We start from the raw sequence: 23,490 nt of genomic DNA on the forward strand, positions 1-23,490 counted from the left end.
GAAACACAGTGTTATTAAGCCGTTGTGGTTATGAAATGATTCAATGCCCTGTGCGTTTGATATGGTGTTCAGTGTGACTTGCTCTCCCCTCGTTTGTAACATGAATTGCGTGCCGCGCGTGCCTTGGTTGGGGTTACTGTACGGGGCTGGAAAAAGTTGGCTGTGTCTTACCCAGTGATGGCAATAACGGCGTTACAAATAAACGGCGTTACTTTTTTTAGTAACGAGTAATCTAACTAATTACTTTTTACATCGTTATAACGCCGTTCCCGTTACTTACAATAAAATACTATGCGTTACTTTATTAAAGCTGTTCTCATCTGGCACGCTGCTCGCTCAGCCTTTCTTTACTCTGCTTTAGTGTGGGGCGGGGAGACACGAGACAACGGCACAGTAAGCCAATCAGAGTAGATTTGGACAACATACGCAGGTAGGCCACGCCTACTGCACTACTGCGCGCACTTTCAATCGGAAGACACAGCGATGGCGAGCGGTCAGCCCAGCACTGCGCTTTCACACTGGAAATACAGCCAGGACTTTTCATTACTTGAAATAAAAGGCAAGAGTGTTTACGTGCAATGCACATTATGTCGAGGAACAAAGCGTTTGTCCTCGTCAGTGGCCAGTAATTAGTAACAATTTTAATAACTACAAAAATATATTACATTTGATAGATGTCTTCTCACATTGTCCCACAAAAATATGAATATAGTGTAGATAACATTACTAATTGGTTCTGTTAAGTGTCCATTTCAGTCATTAAACACATTTAACATTCACTTTTATTATGATTACACTAATTGAATTTGATTTTTTTTTTGAGGGGGAGCAAAATGTAACGGAATAATTACTTTCCCTGGTAATTAGTTACTTTTATGACAAAGTAACTCCGTTACTAACTCAGTTACTTTTTGGGAAAAGTAACTAGTAACTATAACTAATTAGTTTTTGAAAGTAACGTGCCCAACACTGGTCTTACCTGGCTCAGCTGCCCCACTGCCTTTGCTAGTACCTGCTGCATCATCCCAATCTTTTTTAAAATATTTATGCAGTGAGCCCCTGAGTCTCTTGGTTTCTTCCTCTCTTTTTCTCTTTTCTTTTCTGTGCTCCTGACTTGTGCATGTTGGCAAATGGCACGCACGCTGATTGTCGAAGCGCTATGATCGAACGATGTCGTTTTTTTCCCCTTAATCAAAGAGTCAGACCAAACCATTTTTGCATTAGGGGTGGTAGGGGGTTCTTGACGCCTTTTTCAAAGACAATAAAGGCATAAGATCTAGAAATCATTTATTGAATGCAAATATAGCACATTTCTCCCCCAAATCAACACATTTTGAAATGAAATAAAATAATCGCAACTTCATGGGAGCCCAGTTCTGGGCCCGGGACAACATACCCGTTTGTCCCCCCCTGTCGGCGGGCCTGACTGTGTCTGATTCCCAAACACTTGGAAGGCTGTTCTATAACTGTGGGGCTTTATAAGAAAAGAAAAAAAAATTATATATACAGTATAAGTTACCCTGCCTTTAAAGGTCAAAATTAAAGTGCAATTAGGAAAAAAGTTGTTCAAAAAAAAAGTCTGCTGTAAATTTACTTAAGCACAAGTATCAATACTTAATATTCAATAATGCTGGAATAAAAATCCCACAGCCTGGGATCAGCTGTGTGTCTCTTCATCTCTGTTCCGGATAAAGTGCTGACTGAAGATGAAAAGATGAGTCGAAACGTTTTGGACATTTATTTAATGATTATATAATAATACTGATACGTTTGCGGATTCAAATAGAGACAGTGAGTTTTTATTAAACACCAAACTCACTTGGCCTGACTCGAGCACGTTAGTCATGTAAACTGAATGATAAAATGTGAATATAATGTGAAAGCCGATAAAGCGGAACTATAACGTCATTCATTGTTCCTACACGGTCACTTTTCTCTGTTGCGCTGTTTGTACTGGTCTGGAGTTTATGTTTGGCTATGTGAGATGTAGAAGCCGTTATTTTATACCCTATAGTGCACTCGGGTCTGGAAAAAACGAGCTGTTTTTGAGTCGATATCAGCAGTGTGTTTTTTGTCCACGGTCATGGAGCTGAAATGGTAAGATAAACGCGATAATATTCACTCTACTGATTATTTATTATGTCGCAGGTTAGGTTAGTGTCACGCGGACGCGTAGTTAGACAGATATAAGGCATTAAAGATGTTTTGTTCGCTTTAAACTGAAAGACTGTGTATGAGAGTGAGACTGTGCTGTTGATTAACGCAGCTCTGTGCACAGGGATCAGGCTCCTGTTACAGACCCGGGCCCCTTTTCCAAAGATGTCTTTGAGAAATTCTCTCTGGCACCAACCATGAAAGAGCTCTGGGACATTTTACAAAGGTAAAGTTTTGCAGTAGTTTATAGGAAATTCATATATCCTTGGCAGGTTTCATACTGTGGGGAAAAAACCCCAACAACAACTGTTCATAACTGTCTCATTTCTCATTATCTGTAGCCGCTTTATCCTGTTCTACAGGGTCGCAGGCAAGCTGGAGCCTATCCCAGCTGACTACGGGCGAAAGGCGGGGTACACCCTGGACAAGTCACCAGGTCATCACAGGGCTGACACATAGACACAGACAACCATTCACACTCACATTCACACCTACGGTCAATTTAGAGCCACCAGTTAACCTAACCTGCATGTCTTTGGACTGTGGGGGAAACCGGAGCACCCGGAGGAAACCCACGCGGACACGGGGAGAACATGCAAACTCCGCACAGAAAGGCCCTCGCCAGCCACGGGGCTCGAACCCAGACCTTCTTGCTGTGAGGCGACAGCGCTAACCACTACACCACAGTTTCTGTTTGCCAAGACATACAATATCAGGGCTGTCCTGAAGGCATGCTTTATGGCTTGATGAGTCACTCAGAATGACCCATTTTCACAGAACAAATCCAGTTTTACACAGTCACATTTCTGGCACAATTAAAATCACACGTCATAAAACAATCCTTTGGATGTGAGCTGAGATCTGCAGGCTTCGATCTGTGACATGTTCACCAGCAGCCATTTGTGACCAAAGATTGTAGTTGACAAAGTTCTGGCAGTGTCCAACAATTTCGAGTAAATTCTCAATGTGTGTATGCATGTATGATAAATGCCAATTTTCCTGGAGGTTCTTATACACGCGCTGGTCTTGTGTACACCCCTGGACTTATGCTCTGGTTCTAGTGACAGAGCACCTTGAATCTATTGGCAGGTTCAGGTTGGGTTTACAGTGGGGCAAAAAAGTATTTAGTCAGTCACCAATTGTGCAAGCTCTCCCACTTAAAAAGATGAGAGAGGCCTGTAATTTTCATCATACTGTAGGTATACCTCAACTATGAGAGACAAAATGAGAAAAAAAAAATCCAGAAAATCACATTGTCTGTCTGATTTTTAAAGAATTTATTTGCAAATTATGGTGGAAAATAAGTATTTGGTCAATAACAAAAGTTCATCTCAATACTTTGTTATATACCCTTTGTTGGCAATGACAGAGGTCAAACGTTTTCTGTAAGTCTTCACAAGGTTTTCACACACTGTTGCTGGTATTTTGGCCCATTCCTCCATGCAGATCTCCTCTAGAGCAGTGATGTTTTGGGGCTGTCGCTGGGCAACGCGGACTTTCAACTCCCTCCAAAGATTTTCTATGGGGTTGAGATCTGGAGACTGGCTCGGCCACTCCAGGACCTTGAAATGCTTCTTACGAAGCCACTCCTTCGTTGCCCGGGCGGTGTGTTTGGGATCATTGTCATGCTGAAAGACCCAGCCACGTTTCATCTTCAATGCCCTTGCTGATGGAAGGTTTTCACTCAAAATCTCACAATACATGGCCCCATTCATTCTTTCCTTTACACGGATCAGTCGTCCTGGTCACTTTGCAGAAAAACAGCCCCAAAGCATGATGTTTCCACCCCCATGCTTCACAGTAGGTATGGTGTTCTTTGGATGCAACTCAGCATTCTTTCTCCTCCAAACACGACAAGTTGAGTTTTTACCAAAAAGTTCTATTTTGGTTTCATCTGACCATACGGCATTCTCCCAGTCCTCTTCTGGATCATCCAAATGCTCTCTAGCAAACTTCAGACGGGCCTGGACATGTACTGGCTTAAGCAGGGGGACACGTCTGGCACTGCAGGATTTGAGTCCCTGGCGGCGTAGTGTGTTACTGATGGTAGCCTTTGTTACTTTGGTCCCAGCTCTCTGCAGGTCATTCACTAGGTCCCCCCCGTGTGGTTCTGGGATTTTTGCTCACCGTTCTTGTGATCATTTTGACCCCACAGGGTGAGATCTTGCGTGGAGCCCCAGATCGAGGGAGATTATCAGTGGTCTTGTATGTCTTCCATTTTCTAATAATTGCTCCCACAGTTGATTTCTTCACACCAAGCTGCTTACCTATTGCAGATTCAGTCTTCCCAGCCTGGTGCAGGTCTGCAATTTTGTTTCTGGTGCCCTTTGACAGCTCTTTGGTCTTGGCCATAGTGGAGTTTGGAGTGTGACTGTTTGAGGTTGTGGACAGGTGTCTCTTATACTGATAACGAATTCAAACAGGTGCCATTAATACAGGTAACAAGTGGAGGACAGAGGGGCCTCTTAAAGAAGAAGTTACAGGTCTGTGAGAGCCAGAAATCTTGCTTGTTTGTAGGTGACCAAATACTTATTTTACAGAGGAATTTACCAATTAATTCATTAAAAATTCTACAATGTGATTTCCTGGATTCTTTCCCCCCATTCTGTCTCTCATAGTTGAAGTGTACCTATGATGAAAATTACAGGCCTCTATCATCTTTTTAAGTGGGAGAACTTGCACAATTGGTGGCTGACTAAGTACTTTTTTGCCCAACTGTATCTCCACTTTACCCTGGTGGGTGTTCCTCAGCGTTGTCATGTTGGTCCTCAGCTATTAACTCTTCACAATCTACTGCTTTAGAAAGTGTTGCCATTTCACTGCAATGCTGACGACATTGAATAATACAGAATATCCAGAGGTTGAACTGATTTGTTCCCTAGCTATCTTTTAATCTTCTTCTTCTGGCCAGTCCCGTACATTCAGGGTCACCATAGCGGATCTGTTCTGCATATTTGATTTGGCATAGGTTTGATACCAGATTCCTGACTCAACCCTCCCCAGTCTGTCCGGGCTTGGGACCGGCACTAAGGCATTTACCTAATCTGCATGTGTTTGGACTGTGGGGGGGGAAACTGGAGCACCTGGAGGAAACCCACGCAGACATGACAAGAACATGCAGACTCCACACAGAAAGGCCCCTGTCAGCCATGAGGTTTGAACCCGGAACCTTCTTGTTGTGAGGCGACAGTGCTAATCACTGCACTACTGTGCCATCCTCTCAGCTATCTTTAATCAGGTCAATAATCGTTCCCTGTACATTCTCTGAATTTCCCTGAATAGCTTTATTTACTTCCTTCCCAAGTTGGCATCACTTCAGAGTCGTTTTTTTTTCTTTGGTCATGACATCAGCATGACCTCACGTGTCATGAAAACCACCCAAAGCCAGTCTATGACCGGTTCTTCCCTATTCTGTAGCAGAAACCATCACTCATTTGTCAAACCTGAAAGACTAATTATGGCAGTAGTGTTTTGTTGGAGGAGCTGAATAGGCTGCAACATGTCTGGCTGCTAAATTCCTAACGTTCACTGGTATTTCCCATGAGCGTGTTAACCCCACTCTTAACGGTTTACACAGGCTTCTAGTCTTGTGCCTTCCTCTACATTCTGATTCATACATTATAGACATTTCAGTATTATAGACCTAAAGCTGGAAGGCTCTGCGTTAACCTTTTATGTTTATACCTCCTTGTCCACAAAACAGATGATTTTAATATGACGACATCATCTCAAGAAGAGGAACAACAGAAAGGCCATTGTAGGAACAGGTCTTTATAACTGACATAATTAAGTGGTAATAGGTGTGAGTAAGTGATTACTTGTTTTGTGGATGTTCCACAACATTAAATGTAACTATAAATGGATAAAATGTATGATGTCATCCTTTATCGCCAAAAAATATCGTCGTCATCACAGCCGAACCCGATCCAGGCTTGAGGTGATCCATGCTTGGTTGACTTGGCCAGTCACTCACACACATTCACACCTACGGGCAATTTAGAGTCACCAGTTAACCTAACCTGCATGTCTTTGGACTGTGGGGGAAACCGGAGCACCCGGAGGAAACCCACACGGACACGGGGAGAACATGCAAACTCCACATAGAAAGGCCCCAGTCAGCCAATGGGCTCGAACTCAGAACCTTCTTGTTGTGAGGGGACAATGCTAACCACTACACCACCGTACCGCCCATAAAAAATATAATCATTTGCAAATTGCCGTGGCATGAGAGGAATAAAACACTTTGTGACATGTTGTTGGGGGGAAAAATAAAATGAACTTTGTATTTTGTCTTTCTTTTCTTTCTGCTGTGTTTTTATTTTTCATTGTATAGTTTTGGGGTAACTAAAGATTCTGTTGTTGTTAACTCAGGCTTATGCTACTTTTATAAAGCCATTCATCATGTAATGCTTTACTTTTAAAGCCCTGATGAAAAAGCTGGCATGAAAGAAGACACTAAGATAAATCCAGCTGCTCACTCCTCCTCACAAACCGATTGTGCCAACAGTAACAAAACCACGCCACAGACCAACACCAGACACAGCCACGGAACTTCAGAGGGCAAAGAACCTCTTCCTGAGTGTAAGAATACAGTTTCTGAGTCTACGGAACAGGACTGTTTCCCTGAACCGAAAGTGCCGTACCCCTGTTTCTCGTCTCTCATCCGCAAAGAAAGAGCGATGTGTATTTACTCCATTAAGAATAACAAGCAGGATACCGCTCCACAGGTAAACTCGGTGCCATCATCATCATCCTGCTTCAGAACTGCTTTGAAGAATGCTTAAAAACCTAGAAACTTTCTTTCAACTTTATATATTATTATTTTTTTTTTTAAATTTCAGATATTAAGAGAGAAGCTGAAGACTGAGGTGGCAGAGTTTATGAAGTACCTGCAAAATGTCTCTAAAGTGTGCGCTGATGATTATAACTTCATGCCCATGGGAGCTACTCGCTATTCCGAGGTACAGCACTATTCCTCAGTGTTGCAAATTCTGCATGCCCTTAAGCAGCGTCTCTTCTCCTTGTCTTTGCATTGCAGCTCACGGTCATTTAAACAAAACCGACTTTTTATGCTTTGATTTTCACTTTGGGTTAACAGGAGTATTTTAAGCATTGCTTGGACCACATGAGGAACTACCCGCAAGTGTACAGTATTCAAGAAATCACCAGTTTAACAGGCGGGAAATTTGTCTCGGACATTTCGCTCAACTTTGAGAAACAGCTGCTTGCGATGGTAGGATACTTTTTTACAATTTATTATAACATCATTTGATGTAGGCGTGGACGATATGACCGAAATATCTTATGATTTTTAAAAAAAAAAAGCACGTATCATGAAATATACTGTAGGTTTGCTTGCAAACTGCATTTAAAAAAACAACTGTTTGATGTTTTTGTCATTTTTCTGTGGGAAAAAGAAAACATTTATACATTTTTAATAGTTGACAATTTTATAAAATTCTAACATCAATCAAGTGACTCCAATACATTTGTTTATTATTGTTGTTGTCGTTTATTTTATTTAATTCTAAAAAGATATTAAGATATCCATACATATTGTGACATCATTGATCACAGTATTGCTATGATATTATATTGCCCCGCCCTAATTTGATGGCATGTTTTGATCACTCCTGCACCTTCTCATTAGGGCTCCATAGAGATGGTAGAAAAACGAATGCTGCCAGAAAACACCCAACTTGCAGTGGATTACGAGTCCATTTCAGCTGTGAGCCCTCCAGTTAAAAAGGCCACTCGTTTCCACACAGTAAGTGATGACGCTTTAATAAAAAATGAGCCATTAGTGCACTGAATACAGTTGTGAATAAAGGTAGCGTTGCAGCTTCACAGCCCCAGGGCCATTCTTCAGTTCCGAGTTCAGTTCAGGTCACTGTCTGGGCGGAGTTTCTGTTCACGCTGTGCCATGATCCTGAGAGTGATGCAACAGTTACTTTAATAATAATTAGAAATAATAGAGTTTTATGGAATTAAGCTTTAGCTTATCTTTATATTCAGGTTTTTTTTTTTAATCCCCCGCTGGCTGAAAGGCCCAAAGGGGGATTATGTTGTGGTGATGTCTGTCCTTCCCGGGAAGAGTGCTCACCTTCTGAACTCAACTCCTCTCATAGTTTTTGGAAGAATTTCACGAAACTTGGCAGGATTCTTTGTTATATGTCGGTAATATGCATATTGCAATTTCATTAAACTCTGTCACATTTTACCAGAGTTACAGCTCTTGATTAACAAAAGTATAATTTAACAATTTCATGAGAGTGTGTTTTCCTTCTGAAATCAACTCCTCTCACAATTTGTGGAGGAATTTCAGGAAACGTGGCAAAAGGCCTTGGTATGTCATTAGTACGCATATTGTTATTTTGTTCGATTCAGTTGCATTTTACCAGAGTTGTGGCCCTTGATCAACAACCTTGTACTTTGACAATTTAATGAAGGTGTGCTTTTCTTCTGAAATCAACTCCTCTCACAATTTGTGGAGGAATTTTTCGAAGCTTGGCAAATATGGAATCAATTTTGTGCCAAAATGTTCATACAATACTTTTGAAATATCAAACAAAAACGACAAATCAAAATACAAAAAAAAAAAAAAAGGTAATTTTTTTAGACTGGCAAACAAATTATTCGTGTAATCGTGCAAAATATCAGTCTATTACTCTTCAGAAACCTTTTATTTTTGTTCCGTGGCTTTCTCAGTTTTGCTTGACGTAATTTATTTTGGTTGCGATTCCAGCTTTCTCATTTGCGCTCCCTGACTTTTTGCTTGCAGTTTTGGCACAAACTTCACGTGTGGGTGGGCTGTCCAGGAATGCATTCCCATTGGCTAACTTGTGTTTGACTGACAGCTACGCTCAGCCATTCCCTACTTGGATTCTGGCGGACTGTTTGACGAGTGACCGATCCATTGACGGTAAACAAGGATCGAGTGGACTTTAGTGGCGACTATGATATTGAATTTACACTTTGTTGAATTAATTCAATATCATAGTCGCCACTGAAGTCCACTCGATCCTTGTTTACCGTCAATGGATCGGTCACTCGTCAAACAGTCCGCCAGAATCCGAGTAGGGAATGGCCACAGCAGCCTCCGGGGAATGGCTGAGCAGAGCTGTCAGTCAAACACAAGTTACCCAATGGGAATGCATTCCTGGATAGCCCACCCACACGTGAAGTTTGTGCCAAAACTGCAAGCAAAAAGTCAGGGAGCGCAAACGAGAAAGCTGGAATCGCAACCAAAATAAATTACGTCAAGCAAACTATTGCAATCTGCAATAGGTAAATTACTTTTTTTTTTTTTTTGTATTTTGATTTGTTGTTTTTGTTTGATATTTCAAAAGTATTGTATGAACATTTTGGCACAAAATTGATTCCATAGGCAAAAGGCCTTGTTATATGACGGTAAAATGCATATTGAAATTTCGTTTAATTTAGGCAAATTTTACCAGAGTTTTGACCCTTGATTTAAATAACTGACAATTTTATGAGGGTGTACATTCTTCTGAAATCAACTCCTCTCACAATTTGAGGAGGAATTTCACCAAACTTGGCAAAAGGCTTTGTTATATGACAGTTATACGCATATTGAAATTTCGTTTAATTTGGGCAAATTTTACCAGAGTTATGCCCTTGATTATTAACAAACTTGTACTTTGGCAATTTCATCAAGGTGTGCTTGCTTTCTGAAATCAACTTCCCTCACAATTTTTATCCCCCGCTGGCCAAAAGGCTTGAAGGGGGATTATATTGTGACGATGTCCATCTGTCTGTCCGTCCGTCCCAGGAAGGGTACTCGCTTTCTGAAATCAACTCCTCTCACAATTTTTGGAGGAATTTCATGAAACATGACAGGATTCTTTGTTATATGTCGGTAATGCGCATATTGCAATTTCATTCAATTCGGTCGCATTTTACCAGAGTTATGGCAGAGTTGCCAGTGGGGGATATTGTGCTCTCGGAGCACTCTTGTCTAAGAATGTTTGTTTGTTTTTAAACCGTGTTGGAACTTTTTTGCTCAGGTCATTTTGACCGAATATCAAGGATAAGCTAAATGTGTTTGATCTGCGTAAATAAAATCATAAACTTATTATTTCAGCTTCTGTCACATTGCCTTCATATCTTGTTCCTACTCTTATCTGTGAACACACGTGCCATCAAGAGCATCCTTTAACAAGCGGATTGGCTATGGGTATTATTTCCATGGGTTTTGTTGACACTGCCAATATTTTATATGAATCTAAGCTTCATTAGCTGAATAAATGGTACATTTGGATTGCTATATTAATTAAAAAGAGAATTAAAACCTGCAGTCAGTGGATGGACTCGGCTGAGTTTGGTGAAAGAGCCACTAGAGGGTGCTGTTAAATCTGCGTTGGATTAAGCTGCTTGATCATTGTGGTTATAGTTCTTTCACAGTCGTTTTAACTCTGTTTTTATTTTGCAGCCTATCAGTAGTGACACAAATGCAGAGAAGCTCAGTGCTACATATGAACCACATGTGTGTCTAGCGAAAGAGGCCTTCCTCCAGCTGCTGAGCAACAGTATTGGGTTTACTGAGGCATGGGAACTCCCAGTCTGGGTGAAAGTAAACCCTGCAAAAGGTAAGAAGTTGCTCATCATCCTTTATCTGATGCAGATTCAGAATCACTTGTCATTCAGGCTGTATGTGACAATCAGATGAGGAAGGTTATACTAGAGCAGGCATCACCAAATGGCGGACCTCGGTCCGGAGCCGGACCCAGTGATGGTTCTGTCCGGACCCGTGACCAATGGTAAATTCACGAGATTAAGTAATTTTCATGGAGCATTATTTTGGATGGTCGTGGCTATTGACAGCAGGCACTGCTACTCCAGTTAATACGACAGCTTCACTCAGTTGAGCCAATAAAATCGTTAGTTTACCCAGCACACTACAGCACAGCAACAAGCAGAGAGGAAGAGAGTTAAGTTAAGAGACAACATGGCTTGCTCCAAAAGGGGGCGGAAAGTAGACAAGGAAAATCGTTGTTTTGAAGATGAATGGACGGAGAAATATGTTCATTCTTCCGGCGAGCAGTTCAAAACCAGTGTGCCTCATATGCTCCGAAAATGTGGCATTAATTAAAAGCGGCAACGTGAAGCGCCACTACGAAACGAAGCACAGCTCTTTTGAGCAAAGTTATCCCCTGAAGTCCGAGCTGAGGGCATGCAAAATAACCCAACTGCAAGCACAGTATGACGGGTCTACCCGACTCATCACACATACATTTACAGCCCAGCAACGTGCAAATGAAGGTTCCTTAAAAGTAGCGTGGATTTTGGGGCAACATAAAAAAACATTTAGTGATGGGACAGTTGTGAAGGAGTGCTTAAATGCCGTTGCTGAGACATTGATCTGCTCATTGATCTGCAAGGAAATGCTGCATTTAGAGAGCATTTTGAGACAACTGACCCTGCTACTTTCTGGTTACAGACTGTTTCTGAGAGCGTGTTCCTTGGTAGCACTGCACACCTTGACTATGGCTACATCCACACGACAACGGCAACAAGATTTTAAAAAAAAATCGCGTCCACATGGGCAACGGATCAGTAAAATATCAGGTACATATGGCAACGCTTGCTGAAAATGATGCAATACACATGCCACACCTCTAGGTGCGCTGTAAGACGGTCCCATCGGAGACACCAGAATAATAGAAGTAGTAAGGACGCATGCGCATAAACTATTATGCGTGAGACTTCATATTAGCCACAAAGTCAGAAAAATCTATTCGTAAAATTACGTTATAATGACCAAATACAATGAAAAGTATTTTTCCAGTCTCACCTGTGAAAGGTAATCCCATGTGATCTCGTTTGGACAGCAAACCTGTTGGTACAGTTAAACGCAGCACATGAATGAGGCATCTTTATTCTCCGCTTTGACCCATCCAATATGGCGGCGAGGATGACGTATGATTCTACGCGGAAGGCGGCGTCTTTAATGGTCCGGAATAAATTGAATGCTACACGTTGATGGATTAATTTGTTCTTCTATGCCCTTTTTGAGGAATGTATTGTAGGACTTAAACCAACATCTGAAGAGGTGAGATCGCTCCTTTTTTTTTTTTTCCCTATTTTTGCTGGCGGGATTGACTCTGCCCTAAGGGCTATTCTCTCTCTCTCACTTTGCACCATTACACAATAAATATTCACAGTGAAAATATTTTGTAAGCGCGTTTCATGAACCAAGTTATAGGATTTGTTGACAACTCGCATCGAGTTCGTTACACTTCTACCTGGCGTGAAGCACGTGTGGTTGTGACGTCATCGTAAACAAATCCGTTCTACTCATCCAGACGACTTCGCAACGGCGCCGTTGCCAGATCTTTCCACTCTGGAACCCGTTCTCAAAAGATTGCGTTTTGGGGTACCCAAAACGCCGGTGCCGTGTGGACGCCAGGCCGAAATGATAAACAATTTTATCAGATTCACCTGAATCCGTTGCCGTGTGGACAGGGCCTATGTTTGGATCGACTTACAGCTGTGAGCCAGCTTTTTCCACTATGTCAAAACCAAGTACCGTTCTAGGCTCAACAATGAACACCTACATATCTGCATGAGAATGGCACTAACTCCATTCCAGCCAAGATTTAAATTACTGGCAGGTCAGCCACATGCCCGTTTTTCTCATTAAGAAAAGTAAAATAAGAAGAATTAAAAGAGAAAAGTTCAAAGAAAAATGTTCTGTTTGCATTTCCCCCCCCAAAAAGCCACTTGTTTTCTGAAGATGTGGACTTTTTTTTTTCTTGAAAAGTAGGCCCTCATTTTTTTAGGCTGGGACCTCCTTATTTTAAGAACAAAGAAGAGAAAATGTGAAGTCAATGCTCTGTTTGCACTTTTTAGTTAATGTTTTCTGAGTTGACTTTTTTTTACTTGAAGTGTAGGCCTTCAATTCTTGCAGGTTGGGACCGCTTTAAGAGAAAAAGGAGTTATTCCACTCTGTTTGCACTTTTTTATTTATTTTATTCTGAGGTTTCTGTTTTCTTTAATCTGAAATAAAGGCCTTGAATTTATTTCCTGGGACTACTTTTATTTATGGTAAAAGAGATAGTTGTGCACTCAGTTCATTTCCTGCATTGGAAATTAACAATAAATATTGTTGAAACCATATGAAAATGTGGACATAGGGGAAGGCTATAAGACACAAGTTGGACTTCGGTTCGGACCTTCTACTTGGACAAAATTTAATAACTGGACCTCAGTGACTTTTAATTGAATACCCCTGTACTAGAGCTTGGCTAAGCTGAGAATGACATAGGACACTGTTCAGTAAATTTTAGCCATTTTAGCTGTGACCCACCTTATCAATAAGCACTTGGAGGATTCTAGCTCATTTGCATGTCTTTTATTGGTTGATTTTAGTTCAGCTTTTAATACGTTGCAGCCACATCTTTTAATTAGCAGATTAAATGATTTTGATGTTCATCCTTTTTATTATTAAATGGTACTTTTCGTTTTTAACAAATCGCAGTCAGTGTTAATGGAACTTTATCTGAAACTAAAACTCTAAGCACAGGTGCACCACAGGGATGCGTGAGTTCACCGGTTCTGTTCACTCTGTACACAGATGCGTGTAGAAGTTTTTATACAAACAATCGCATCATTAAGTTCTCAGGCGACACTGCAATTTTATCACTGTTGAAAAAGAATCATGATGTATCTGACTACTTTTTGGAAATTCAGAGGTTTGTTGAGTGGTGTGACGATAACCACATCATTCTGAATGTGAATAAGACGGAAGAAATGGTGTTCGACCCTCGAGGAGTGGGTGACCACAGGCCTGTGGTCATCCACAATCAAGCCATTGCCCAGGTGCAGTCATACAAATATCTGGGTGTCTTTATTGACAACGCACTCACCTGGAGCACACATGTCGACAGCCTCTGTTGCAGACTACAGCAACTGTTGCATTTTCTTCGTTGTCTGAGAATTCATGGTGTTGATCAAAGATTTATGTTTTTTTTTTTTTTTTTTTATAAGGCAGTCTTAGAAAGTCTGATCATGTATAGTATCTCAGCTTGGTTTGGTAACCTCTCTGTGCAGCTAAAGAACAAACTGCTTCGGCTAATTCATGCTGCTGGAAAAGTTATTGGCGTTAAAGAGCACTTCTCTATTCAGAGTATTTATGAACAGGCCACTCTGCAACAAGCAAATAAGGTTATCTGCAATCCATCACACATCATGCATGGCGAGTATGAGCTGCTACCATCTGGTAGAAGGTTTAGAGTTCCTCACTGCAGACTGAACAGATTTAAAAACTCTTTTGTTCCTGTGTCAATTAAGCTGGTAAACAAGGTCAGATAAGACCAGAGCACAGATGACTTGTGGTTGTTTGTTTTGCACAGGTTAGTATTTTTACTTATTAGAATTTTAGCAGGGCGGCACGGTGGTGTAGTGGTTAGTGCTGTCACCTCACAGCAAGAAGGTCCTGGGTTCGAGCCCTGTGGCCGGCGAGGGCCTTTCTGTGTGGAGTTTGCATGTTCTCCCCGTGTCCGCGTGGGTTTCCTCCGGGTGCTCCGGTTTCCCCCACAGTCCAAAGACATGCAGGTTAGGTTAACTGGTGGCTCTAAATTGACCGTAGGTGTGAATGTGAGTGTGAATGGTTGTCTGTGTCTATGTGTCAGCCCTGTGATGACCTGGCGACTTGTCCAGGGTGTACCCCGCCTTTCGCCCGTAGTCAGCTGGGATAGGCTCCAGCTTGCCTGCGACCCTGTAGAACAGGATAAAGCGGCTAGAGATAATGAGATGAGATGAGATTACACCTATTAGGTGTTATTTATTTTTAGTATTTTTTTTTTTTTTTTTAATTCACAATGTTTTTTGCACTTTTAGGCACCTTGTATGATATGGATGCGCATATCTATTGTATGTTTGTTATTGTGTTGTATTGTATGTTCTGTGTTGTGGCTGCAGCACGGGCGAATGGCCCAGAACAAATTTCTCACTTTGTGAGACAATAAAGTTAATCTTGAATCTTGAAATTAATGTTTGAACATAAGCCCTGACTGGACCTAAAATGTACCTGACGTGTAAGATGTTTGCTGTCCAGGTAGCACTCAGAGTAAAACAGTGTACATCGACCCTCCTCTGCTGAAGACCGAGATGACCTGGAGAGAGAGAAATCACCTCTTTCATGAGGAGAGTGTAAAACTGGCATATAAGAAGACGGGCTCGAATCCTGTGTTTTTCCTCATGTCGGAGGACTACGGCAATAGAACCGACTTTGCCACAGAAGTAAGCGTTTAGGAAAACGTCAGCCCGTTTCAATCCGTGGTCATTGTTTTAAAAACCAATAAGCATGATCTACTATTTTGATGCATTTTTTTTTCCTTGTTTTATGTTCTTTAGGAAACGAGCAGTAGACCAGTCGTTTCATTTGACAGCACTGGTATAGATTTTGAAGTAGATTTAACCGACTTGGAGTCATTTGGGGAGTCTTGTCAACCGAAAAAGAAAATAAAGAACAATGATTTGAAAAATCAAGCACCCTCTAAAAGTGAAACACAAGGATTATCCAAACCTAAAGTAGATTTAGATAAAGACAAAACATCGCACATGTTAACCGAAGAAGCTTCACCAATGAAAGACATTATATCAGCACTTCCTATGCCAGCAAATGAAGAAGCAGCCACCAGGGCGAGTGTAGAGGACAGCTCAGTGGACAAGAGTGCTGAGACTACTTTGAATTCTGTATCTGAAGAGGAGCTTTTGAGTTCTACTGTAGAAGAGACCGCAGAGCGTACACCAGCCAAGCGAATAAGGCATTCCTCTGGAAACATTGATTCTGATGAGGAATGCCTCATTATTGATGACTCCGGCTCCCCACTGAGCGGCGTCGCAAATAAGAAGAACCAGGTGACCCCAGCAGTTCCGGAGAACATCACTGACCCCAACACATCCTCTGTGAGCGATCTGAAGGTGCTCATGAGTCCCAGCAGCCCTGCTAAAGGAGCTAGGAAAGGAGTCAAAAGACCCAGAGTCTCAGCAGATTGCGACCAATTAGGGCATATTTTGCGAATGCAAAACGCCATGCTGAAATCCACATCAGCTAAAAGCCAAGAAGTTGCAAAAGCACCAGCAACAGACTGTCGACCAGCAGAACCAAAACCCAACAACCACCCGGTGTCTCTGGTCAAACGTAGCGTGTCCTCGTACCTGGACATGGAATACAGAGAAGGGCTGCAGAATGAAGCTGCTGCTCCTGCCGTCTCTCAGCCCACGGCACAAAGAAAAAGTAAGTTTTCATTTCTTTCTGGGTAAATCCAGGTGATATCACTGAAGTCCTCTTGGCTGACCGTGTCAGATTCGCTTCATACTTCCATAGATTAATGTCAGTCCTAATAAACGGTGTGTAAAACTTAAGCCTTACATCTTTTTTGGTTTGATATGTAGGGGCATGAATAAAGGAGCGTGGCTCGAATTTTACTGTAAAAATGAGTGCTGTAGAAAAAAAACTGAAGCTCCATAAGCCATTACTTTCGAGCTGTATAGGTTAGATGCATGAATTTTGCGCCCATATTCCAAACGCTTATTACTCATGTATAACACAATCTACCATAAAGAATTATGCCAATGGAAAGCGCAGGTCTTAATTAGCATATGCACAAAATATGAAGTTGGTATCTTCAACCAAACTATATTTATTAAGGGATCAAATATGCCTTGTTTTACTACGGATGGAAATGTAAAAATAGAAGCACACTTATAATACAATCACAAAACTCTCTGTGTGTGTGTGTGTCAGGGCTGCTGAAAGAGGAGCTGCTGGTGAGTGCTGAGGATGAGGAGGATTATGAAGCTCCCGAGGAGGGCAGTGTACTATATAAACTGTACAGCTTGCTCGATGTGCTGCTGATGGTGCGCAGCACTGTGTCCATTGCTCATCCCAGACATGACCAAGAAACATTCAGGGTGAGTGGTGAAAATCTCAGAAGCTAAAAATAAAATTTGTGGGTATATCCTGAAACAATCCAAAACTAGCTATTTAGAGAGAAGCAAAAGCGAGAATATAAAGTTTTGTGGTGACCAGCTTAGTCCGAGCTGATTTGAAAAAGGGAGTGTACAACATCTGGCAGGGTTGAAATAGATGTATAGTACCAGTCAAAAGTTAGGACACACCTTCCAATTCAATGGTTTTTCTTCATTTTTATTAATGAAGACACTTAATGTCTTCAAGTAATGATGGATGTTGTTTCTCTTCATTTAGTTGAGCGGTTCTTGACATAATATGGATTACTACAGTTGTGGAATAGGGCTCATCTCATCTCATTATCTCTAGCTGCTTTATCCTGTTCTACAGGGTCGCAGGCAAGCTGGAGCCTATCCCAGCTGACTACGGGCGAAAGGCGGGGTACACCCTGGACAAGTCGCCAGGTCATCACAGGGCTGACACATAGACACAGACAACCATTCACACTCACATTCACACCTACGGTCAATTTAGAGTCACCAGTTAACCTAACCTGCATGTCTTTGGACTGTGGGGGAAACCGGAGCACCCGGAGGAAACCCACGCGGACACGGGGAGAACATGCAAACTCCGCACAGAAAGGCCCTCGCCGGCCACGGGGCTCGAACCCGGACCTTCTTGCTGTGAGGCGACAGCGCTAACCACTACACCACCGTGCTGCTGGAATAGGGCTATTTACTGTATTATTGTTTACTGTTTGATCCAAACACATTAAGAAGGCAAGAAATTGCACTAATTAATTTTTTGACGAGACACCTGTTAATTGAAAAGCATTCCAGGTGACTCCCTCATGAAGCTGTTTAAGATAATGCCAATAGTGTGTAAAGCGTCATCAAGGTAAATGCTGGCTACTTTTGAAGAATTTAAAATATGGAAAAAATAAAATTTACACATTTTGTTTGTTTGCCACAGAATTCCATACAGTGGTGCTTGAAAGTTTGTGAACCCTTTAGAATTTTCTATATTTCTGCATAAATATGACCTAAAACATCAGATTTTCACACAAGTCCTAAAAGTAGATAAAGAGAATCCAGTTAAACAAATGAGACAAAAATATTATACTTGGTCATTTATTTATTGAGGAAAATGATCCAATATTACAGATCTGTGAGTGGCAAAAGTATGCGAACCTTTGCTTTCAGTATCTGGTGTGACCCCCTTGTGCAGCAATAACTGCAACTAAACATTTCCAGTAACTGTTGATCAGTCCTGCACACCGGCTTGGAGGAATTTTAGCCCATTCCTCCGTACAGAACAGCTTCAACTCTGGGATGTTGCAGGGTTTCCTCACATGAACTGCTCGCTTCAGGTCCTTCCACAACATTTCAATTGGATTAAGGTCAGGACTTTGACTTGGCCATTCCAAAACATTAACTTTATTCTTCTTTAACCATTCTTTGGTGGAACGACTTGTGTGCTTAGGGTCGTTGTCTTGCTGCATGACCCACCTTCTCTTGAGATTCAGTTCATGGACAGATATCCTGGCATTTTCCTTTAGAATTCGCTGGTATAATTCAGAGTTCATTGCTCCATCAATGATGGCAAGCCGTCCTGGCCCAGATGCAGCAAAACAGGCCCAAACCATGATACCACCACCATGTTTCACAGATGGGATAAGGTTCTTATGCTGGAATGCAGGGTTTTCCTTTCTCCAAACATAACGCTTCTCATTTAAACCAAAAAGTTCTATTTTGGTCTCATCCGTCCACAAAACATTTTTCCAATAGCCTTCTGGCTTGTCCACGTGATCTTTAGCAAACTGAAGATGAGCATCAGTGTTCTTTTTGGAGAGCAGTGACTTTCTCCTTGCAACCCTGCCATGCACACCATTGTTGTTCAGTGTTCTCCTGATGGTGGACTCATGAACATTAGTCAATGTGAGGGAGGCCTTCAGTTGCTTAGAAGTTACCCTGGGGTCCTTTGTGACCTCGCCGACTATTACACGCCTTGCTCTTGGAGTGATCTTTGTTGGTCGACCACTCCTGGGGAGGGCATCAATGGTCTTGAATTTCTTCCATTTGTACACAATCTGACTGTGGATTGGTGGAGTCCACACTCTTTAGAGATGGTTTTGTAACCTTTTCCAGCCTGATGAGCGTCAACAACGCTTCTGCTGAGGTCCTCAGAAATCTCCTCCTTTGTTCGTGCCATGATACACTTCCACAAACGTGTTGTGCAGATCAGACTTTGATAGATCCCTGTTCTTTAAATAAAACAGGGTGCCCGCTCACACCTGATTGCCATCCCATTGACTGAAAACACCTGACTCTAATTTCACCTTCAAATTAACTACTAATCCTAGAGGTTCACATACTTTTGCCACTCACAGATATGTAATATTGGATCATTTTCCTCAATAAATAAATGACCAAGTATAATATTTTTGTCTCATTTGTTTAACTGGGTTCTCTTTACTTTTAGGACTTGTGTGAAAATCTGATGATGTTTTAGGTCATATTTATGCAGAAATATAGACAATTCTAAAGGGTTCACAAACTTTCAAGCACCACTGTATATGTTCCATGTGTTATTTCATAGTTTTGATGTCTTCAGTATCATTCTACAATGTAGAAAATAGTTCAAATACAGAAAAACCTATGAATGAGTAGGGGTGTCCAGACTTTTGGCTGGTACTGTATGGTGACTGAGGAAAACCCTTCATGGTCATATTTTGACATTTTATACTATATAGATATCAAAACTACAGGGTTTTTTTCTGAATCGCAATGTGTTGCCCTTTTGCATGTTTCTCAGTCAGCAGTCAAATTCTAGCACTTCAGGGTTCTAACTAGACCAAAATATCAGCGTAGTGGCACCAGTCATAACAGCCAGGGGTCAGGGGCCGCCTTAGACCCCTGAAAGCTCACGGGTTCTACATGTTCAGAGATGCATTCTGGTGCATTTCCTGGCACTTGCAGGCCTCCCTGAAAGTCACTTTTTTTTTTTTTTTTTACTAATATTAATGGGGTTTTTTTTTTGGTAAAAGTTGCTGTGATTTTGTTTTTGATTGAAGACTTTATTAATATTCAACTATATTGGTGACACATTTGTAGAATAAGAATAAAACAACCAGTTGATGTTCACCAAGTGTCAGCTTTATTTTCAGCTGCAGCTATTCAATTACAGTACATGACTATCCAGATCTAACTCGGGGACCGGCACGCATTATGTGCATGGCACATAAGCGCCTCTTAACACGGATGGCACTTTACTGCGAACACAGCGTAAGGAAGGAGGTAAACCGGACTAGCATCCTCAGTGACAGTCTCCACACTGAACTACTCGGGCAGCTCTGCACTGGACACTTATGTGGGTGGGGAGTGGAATATGTCCGAATGTAGAACATTTGCATGGTGGTGCACCGTCGCTGCTGCATGGCGATAACCAGAGAAAATAATCAAAACGCCACATTTTCAAGATTGACAAGTCTTTTTATTAGTGTGGCGGCAACTTTTGCAGGTGTGTCAGCAGTATTGTGGGTGTAGCGGTAAGGAAACATTGCGTATCGGCCCGATACGCTGAAAAGGCCAAGTTAGAACCCTGCACTTAAAATGAACAAGAAGAAAATCACATTTACATGACATTAATGGAATTTAGCAGATACTCTCATGTGGGGCGATGTACACCACACCCAGAGCAGCCTGGGGAGCAGTTGGGGGTTAGGTGCCTTGTTCAAGGGCACTTCAACCATTCCTGCTGGTCCAGGGAATTGAACAGGTGACCTTTTGGTCCCATGGCTTCCCCATTTTTAAATATTTTATTCCATTTACACTGCAAGATGCCTGATCTACCTCTACATTTATAGCCTAATCTGCTAATAGAAAAATCTCATCTCATTATCTCTAGCCGCTTTATCCTTCTACAGGGTCGCAGGCAAGCTGGAGCCTGTCCCAGCTGACTACGGGCGAAAGGCGGGGTACACCCTGGACAAGTCGCCAGGTCATCACAGGGCTGACACATAGACACAGACAACCATTCACACTCACATTCACACCTACGGTCAATTTAGAGCCACCAGTTAACCTAACCTGCATGTCTTTGGACTGTGGGGGAAACCGGAGCACCCGGAGGAAACCCACGGGGAGAACATGCAAACTCCGCACAGAAAGGCCCTCGCCGGCCACGGGGCTCGAACCCGGACCTTCTTGCTGTGAGGCGACAGCGCTAACCACTACATCACCGTGCCACCCTAATAGAAAAATATTACAGCCAAATAGTATTGCATTGGTTTACAAGATGAAAGGAGCTCTGATTATTAGCATAATCCACATCAGTCTCTGTCTCATCACCAGATCTAAAAGTCTCACAGAGTATCTGGCAAACCGAAGCCTTGTAATTTCTTCACTCACCTACTCTCTGTTGACAGTAGCATCAATGGGGTAATAATCATGAATTAATTCAGTCACTTCTGTTTGGTTTACTGGATTCCTTGTTAATATCTTTCACTGGGTAATTTTAAACATTTTAAAACTTTTTGTCCTGTGTCTTACAGTGCAGGAGTGTTGGAGTCAGTATCTGATTATAAACTGGATTGATTAGGCTTATGTCCATTACAATCTGGGTCCGGTTGTTCAAAACATGGCTATTTTTTAACCAATGGTTAAATCACTATTTAACATTATGTTAAATATAACCTACTGTTAAATTGTTGTTCAAAACTCTGTTAAAGTTAACACACCTCCCAGCCTCTGTTATCTTTTAACCAAGTGGTTATGTAAACATCAAAACAGCGTTCATCTTACAGGTGAACGCTGCTGGCATGTTGTCCAAAACAATTCAGACGAGGACCAAATGAGTTACTTCGATACAATGACACAGAACTGCGACATCGGTACCAATTTTGATTTGTTGCAAGATTTGCAAGGCGAAGAAGCCAAGCATTGTCTGTTGAGGAGCAGGTGCTCATTGCCCTTAGATTTTATGCAAGCTGCAGTTTTTTCCAAGTCAGGAGACTTGCTGGGCGTGGCATTATGGGATTGATTTTGACACGGTGTGATGTCATAACCGACTGGTTAGGGCTAAACCAGCTGGTTTGCTAATGGTCAAATTAGCTTCAAGAAACAATTTTTTAACAGCTGGTTAACTAAGGGCAGGTTAAAATTTTAGTGGGTGGTTACAGGTTAACCTGCCTTTAAAATAACCATGTTTTGAACAACCGGACCCTGGCATGTAACAATCCAATAACTTGATCAAATTGTGGGAAAAACATTCAGCTAGCAAGGTTTTATTGCTGTGTCCATAGGTTAAACTAACTCCTTACCCAACATGATCTTTTTGGCCAGACGGCAAAGCGAGGTTGGAAAGTAACTGAAATAAAAGATTTCCATGTCATTTTGGTTAAATAGATTTATGATTTTGAAAAAAACATTTATTGATGCTCAATTTTGGTCAGAAATTGAGCACCAATATTTTGGGGTTGTATTCCATAAAATTGCATCCAAGGGGTTTTTCTGGGCTGCCTGTTCAGACGATATGCATGAGGCTGGAGGCAGATATAAAGGAAAAGAGTAGGCATTTGTGATGTGTGATAATGATGGAACACCTGTGAAACCTAACATGCTAAATACCTTGTTGGTATAAAATACATTTCAATCAAAGATCCAGCAAACATCAGCTGATTTATGTTTTCAGATTTGACTTTCCACATTCATTCTCGCTAAACTGCAACTTAATTTGCTCCTGAGCAACATGGATGGAAAAGTAAGACATGACAACTTGGAAGTTGCTGACTGAGTTACATTATATAGCCAAAAGTTTGTGGACACTACATGATTGATTGATTGATTGATTGATTGATTGCTTTATTCTGAACAGTAAAGAAGATATAAAAACAAACAAAAAAAATGCAATCATCAAAACATCGTCAAACAAACAGAATAGCGTAGCCACAAGGCAGTAACCTAATAATGTTCGGAAAGGATTAGGAAGAAGTAAATAACTTATCAAATCCTAACCCTTTATACCACCGCTAATCAAACGTCACTTTCCACCATAATAAACTATATATACAAAAGAAAGCAAAATCAACAAAAAAAGAAAACCAAAATGGTATAATATCGACCAAATCAAATCATATATACAGATACTTGTTATGCATATATGCACACATACAATACATATACTGTATACAGTACATATACACATACTATACGGTAACTATACACATCCATACGTACACAAACACCATATCATAATTATGCATATTATGATTATATACAATTATGTGCATATATATATATATATATATATATATATATATATATATATATATACACTCATTTTATATATCCGTATGTACCTATACCCACATATATACACTTATTATCAATAGAATGTTA

The 23,490-nt window shown here is 41.3% G+C and overlaps 1 protein-coding gene across 2 annotated transcripts in view; it reads left to right on the top strand.

Moving 5' to 3' along the window:
• Positions 1 to 1,948: 1,948 nt before the first annotated feature.
• Positions 1,949 to 23,490, top strand: part of ice2 (interactor of little elongator complex ELL subunit 2) — a 50,929-nt gene continuing 29,387 nt past the window's right edge. Inside the window, exons 1-10 of one of the 2 annotated variants that reach the window (XM_060914868.1) lie at positions 1,949 to 2,097; positions 2,279 to 2,380; positions 6,578 to 6,881; positions 6,996 to 7,115; positions 7,253 to 7,387; positions 7,805 to 7,921; positions 10,607 to 10,763; positions 15,233 to 15,417; positions 15,532 to 16,417; positions 16,928 to 17,094. In XM_060914868.1, coding sequence (XP_060770851.1) covers positions 2,084 to 2,097; positions 2,279 to 2,380; positions 6,578 to 6,881; positions 6,996 to 7,115; positions 7,253 to 7,387; positions 7,805 to 7,921; positions 10,607 to 10,763; positions 15,233 to 15,417; positions 15,532 to 16,417; positions 16,928 to 17,094 — 2,187 coding nt within the window. In that variant the 5' untranslated portion in view covers positions 1,949 to 2,083. The remainder of the gene's footprint in view (positions 2,098 to 2,278; positions 2,381 to 6,577; positions 6,882 to 6,995; positions 7,116 to 7,252; positions 7,388 to 7,804; positions 7,922 to 10,606; positions 10,764 to 15,232; positions 15,418 to 15,531; positions 16,418 to 16,927; positions 17,095 to 23,490) is intronic. The other variant, XM_060914869.1, reaches the window with a different exon arrangement.

The sequence above is a fragment of the Neoarius graeffei genome, chromosome 2 (assembly GCF_027579695.1).
Source record: "Neoarius graeffei isolate fNeoGra1 chromosome 2, fNeoGra1.pri, whole genome shotgun sequence".
NCBI classification, from domain to species: Eukaryota; Metazoa; Chordata; class Actinopteri; order Siluriformes; family Ariidae; genus Neoarius; species Neoarius graeffei.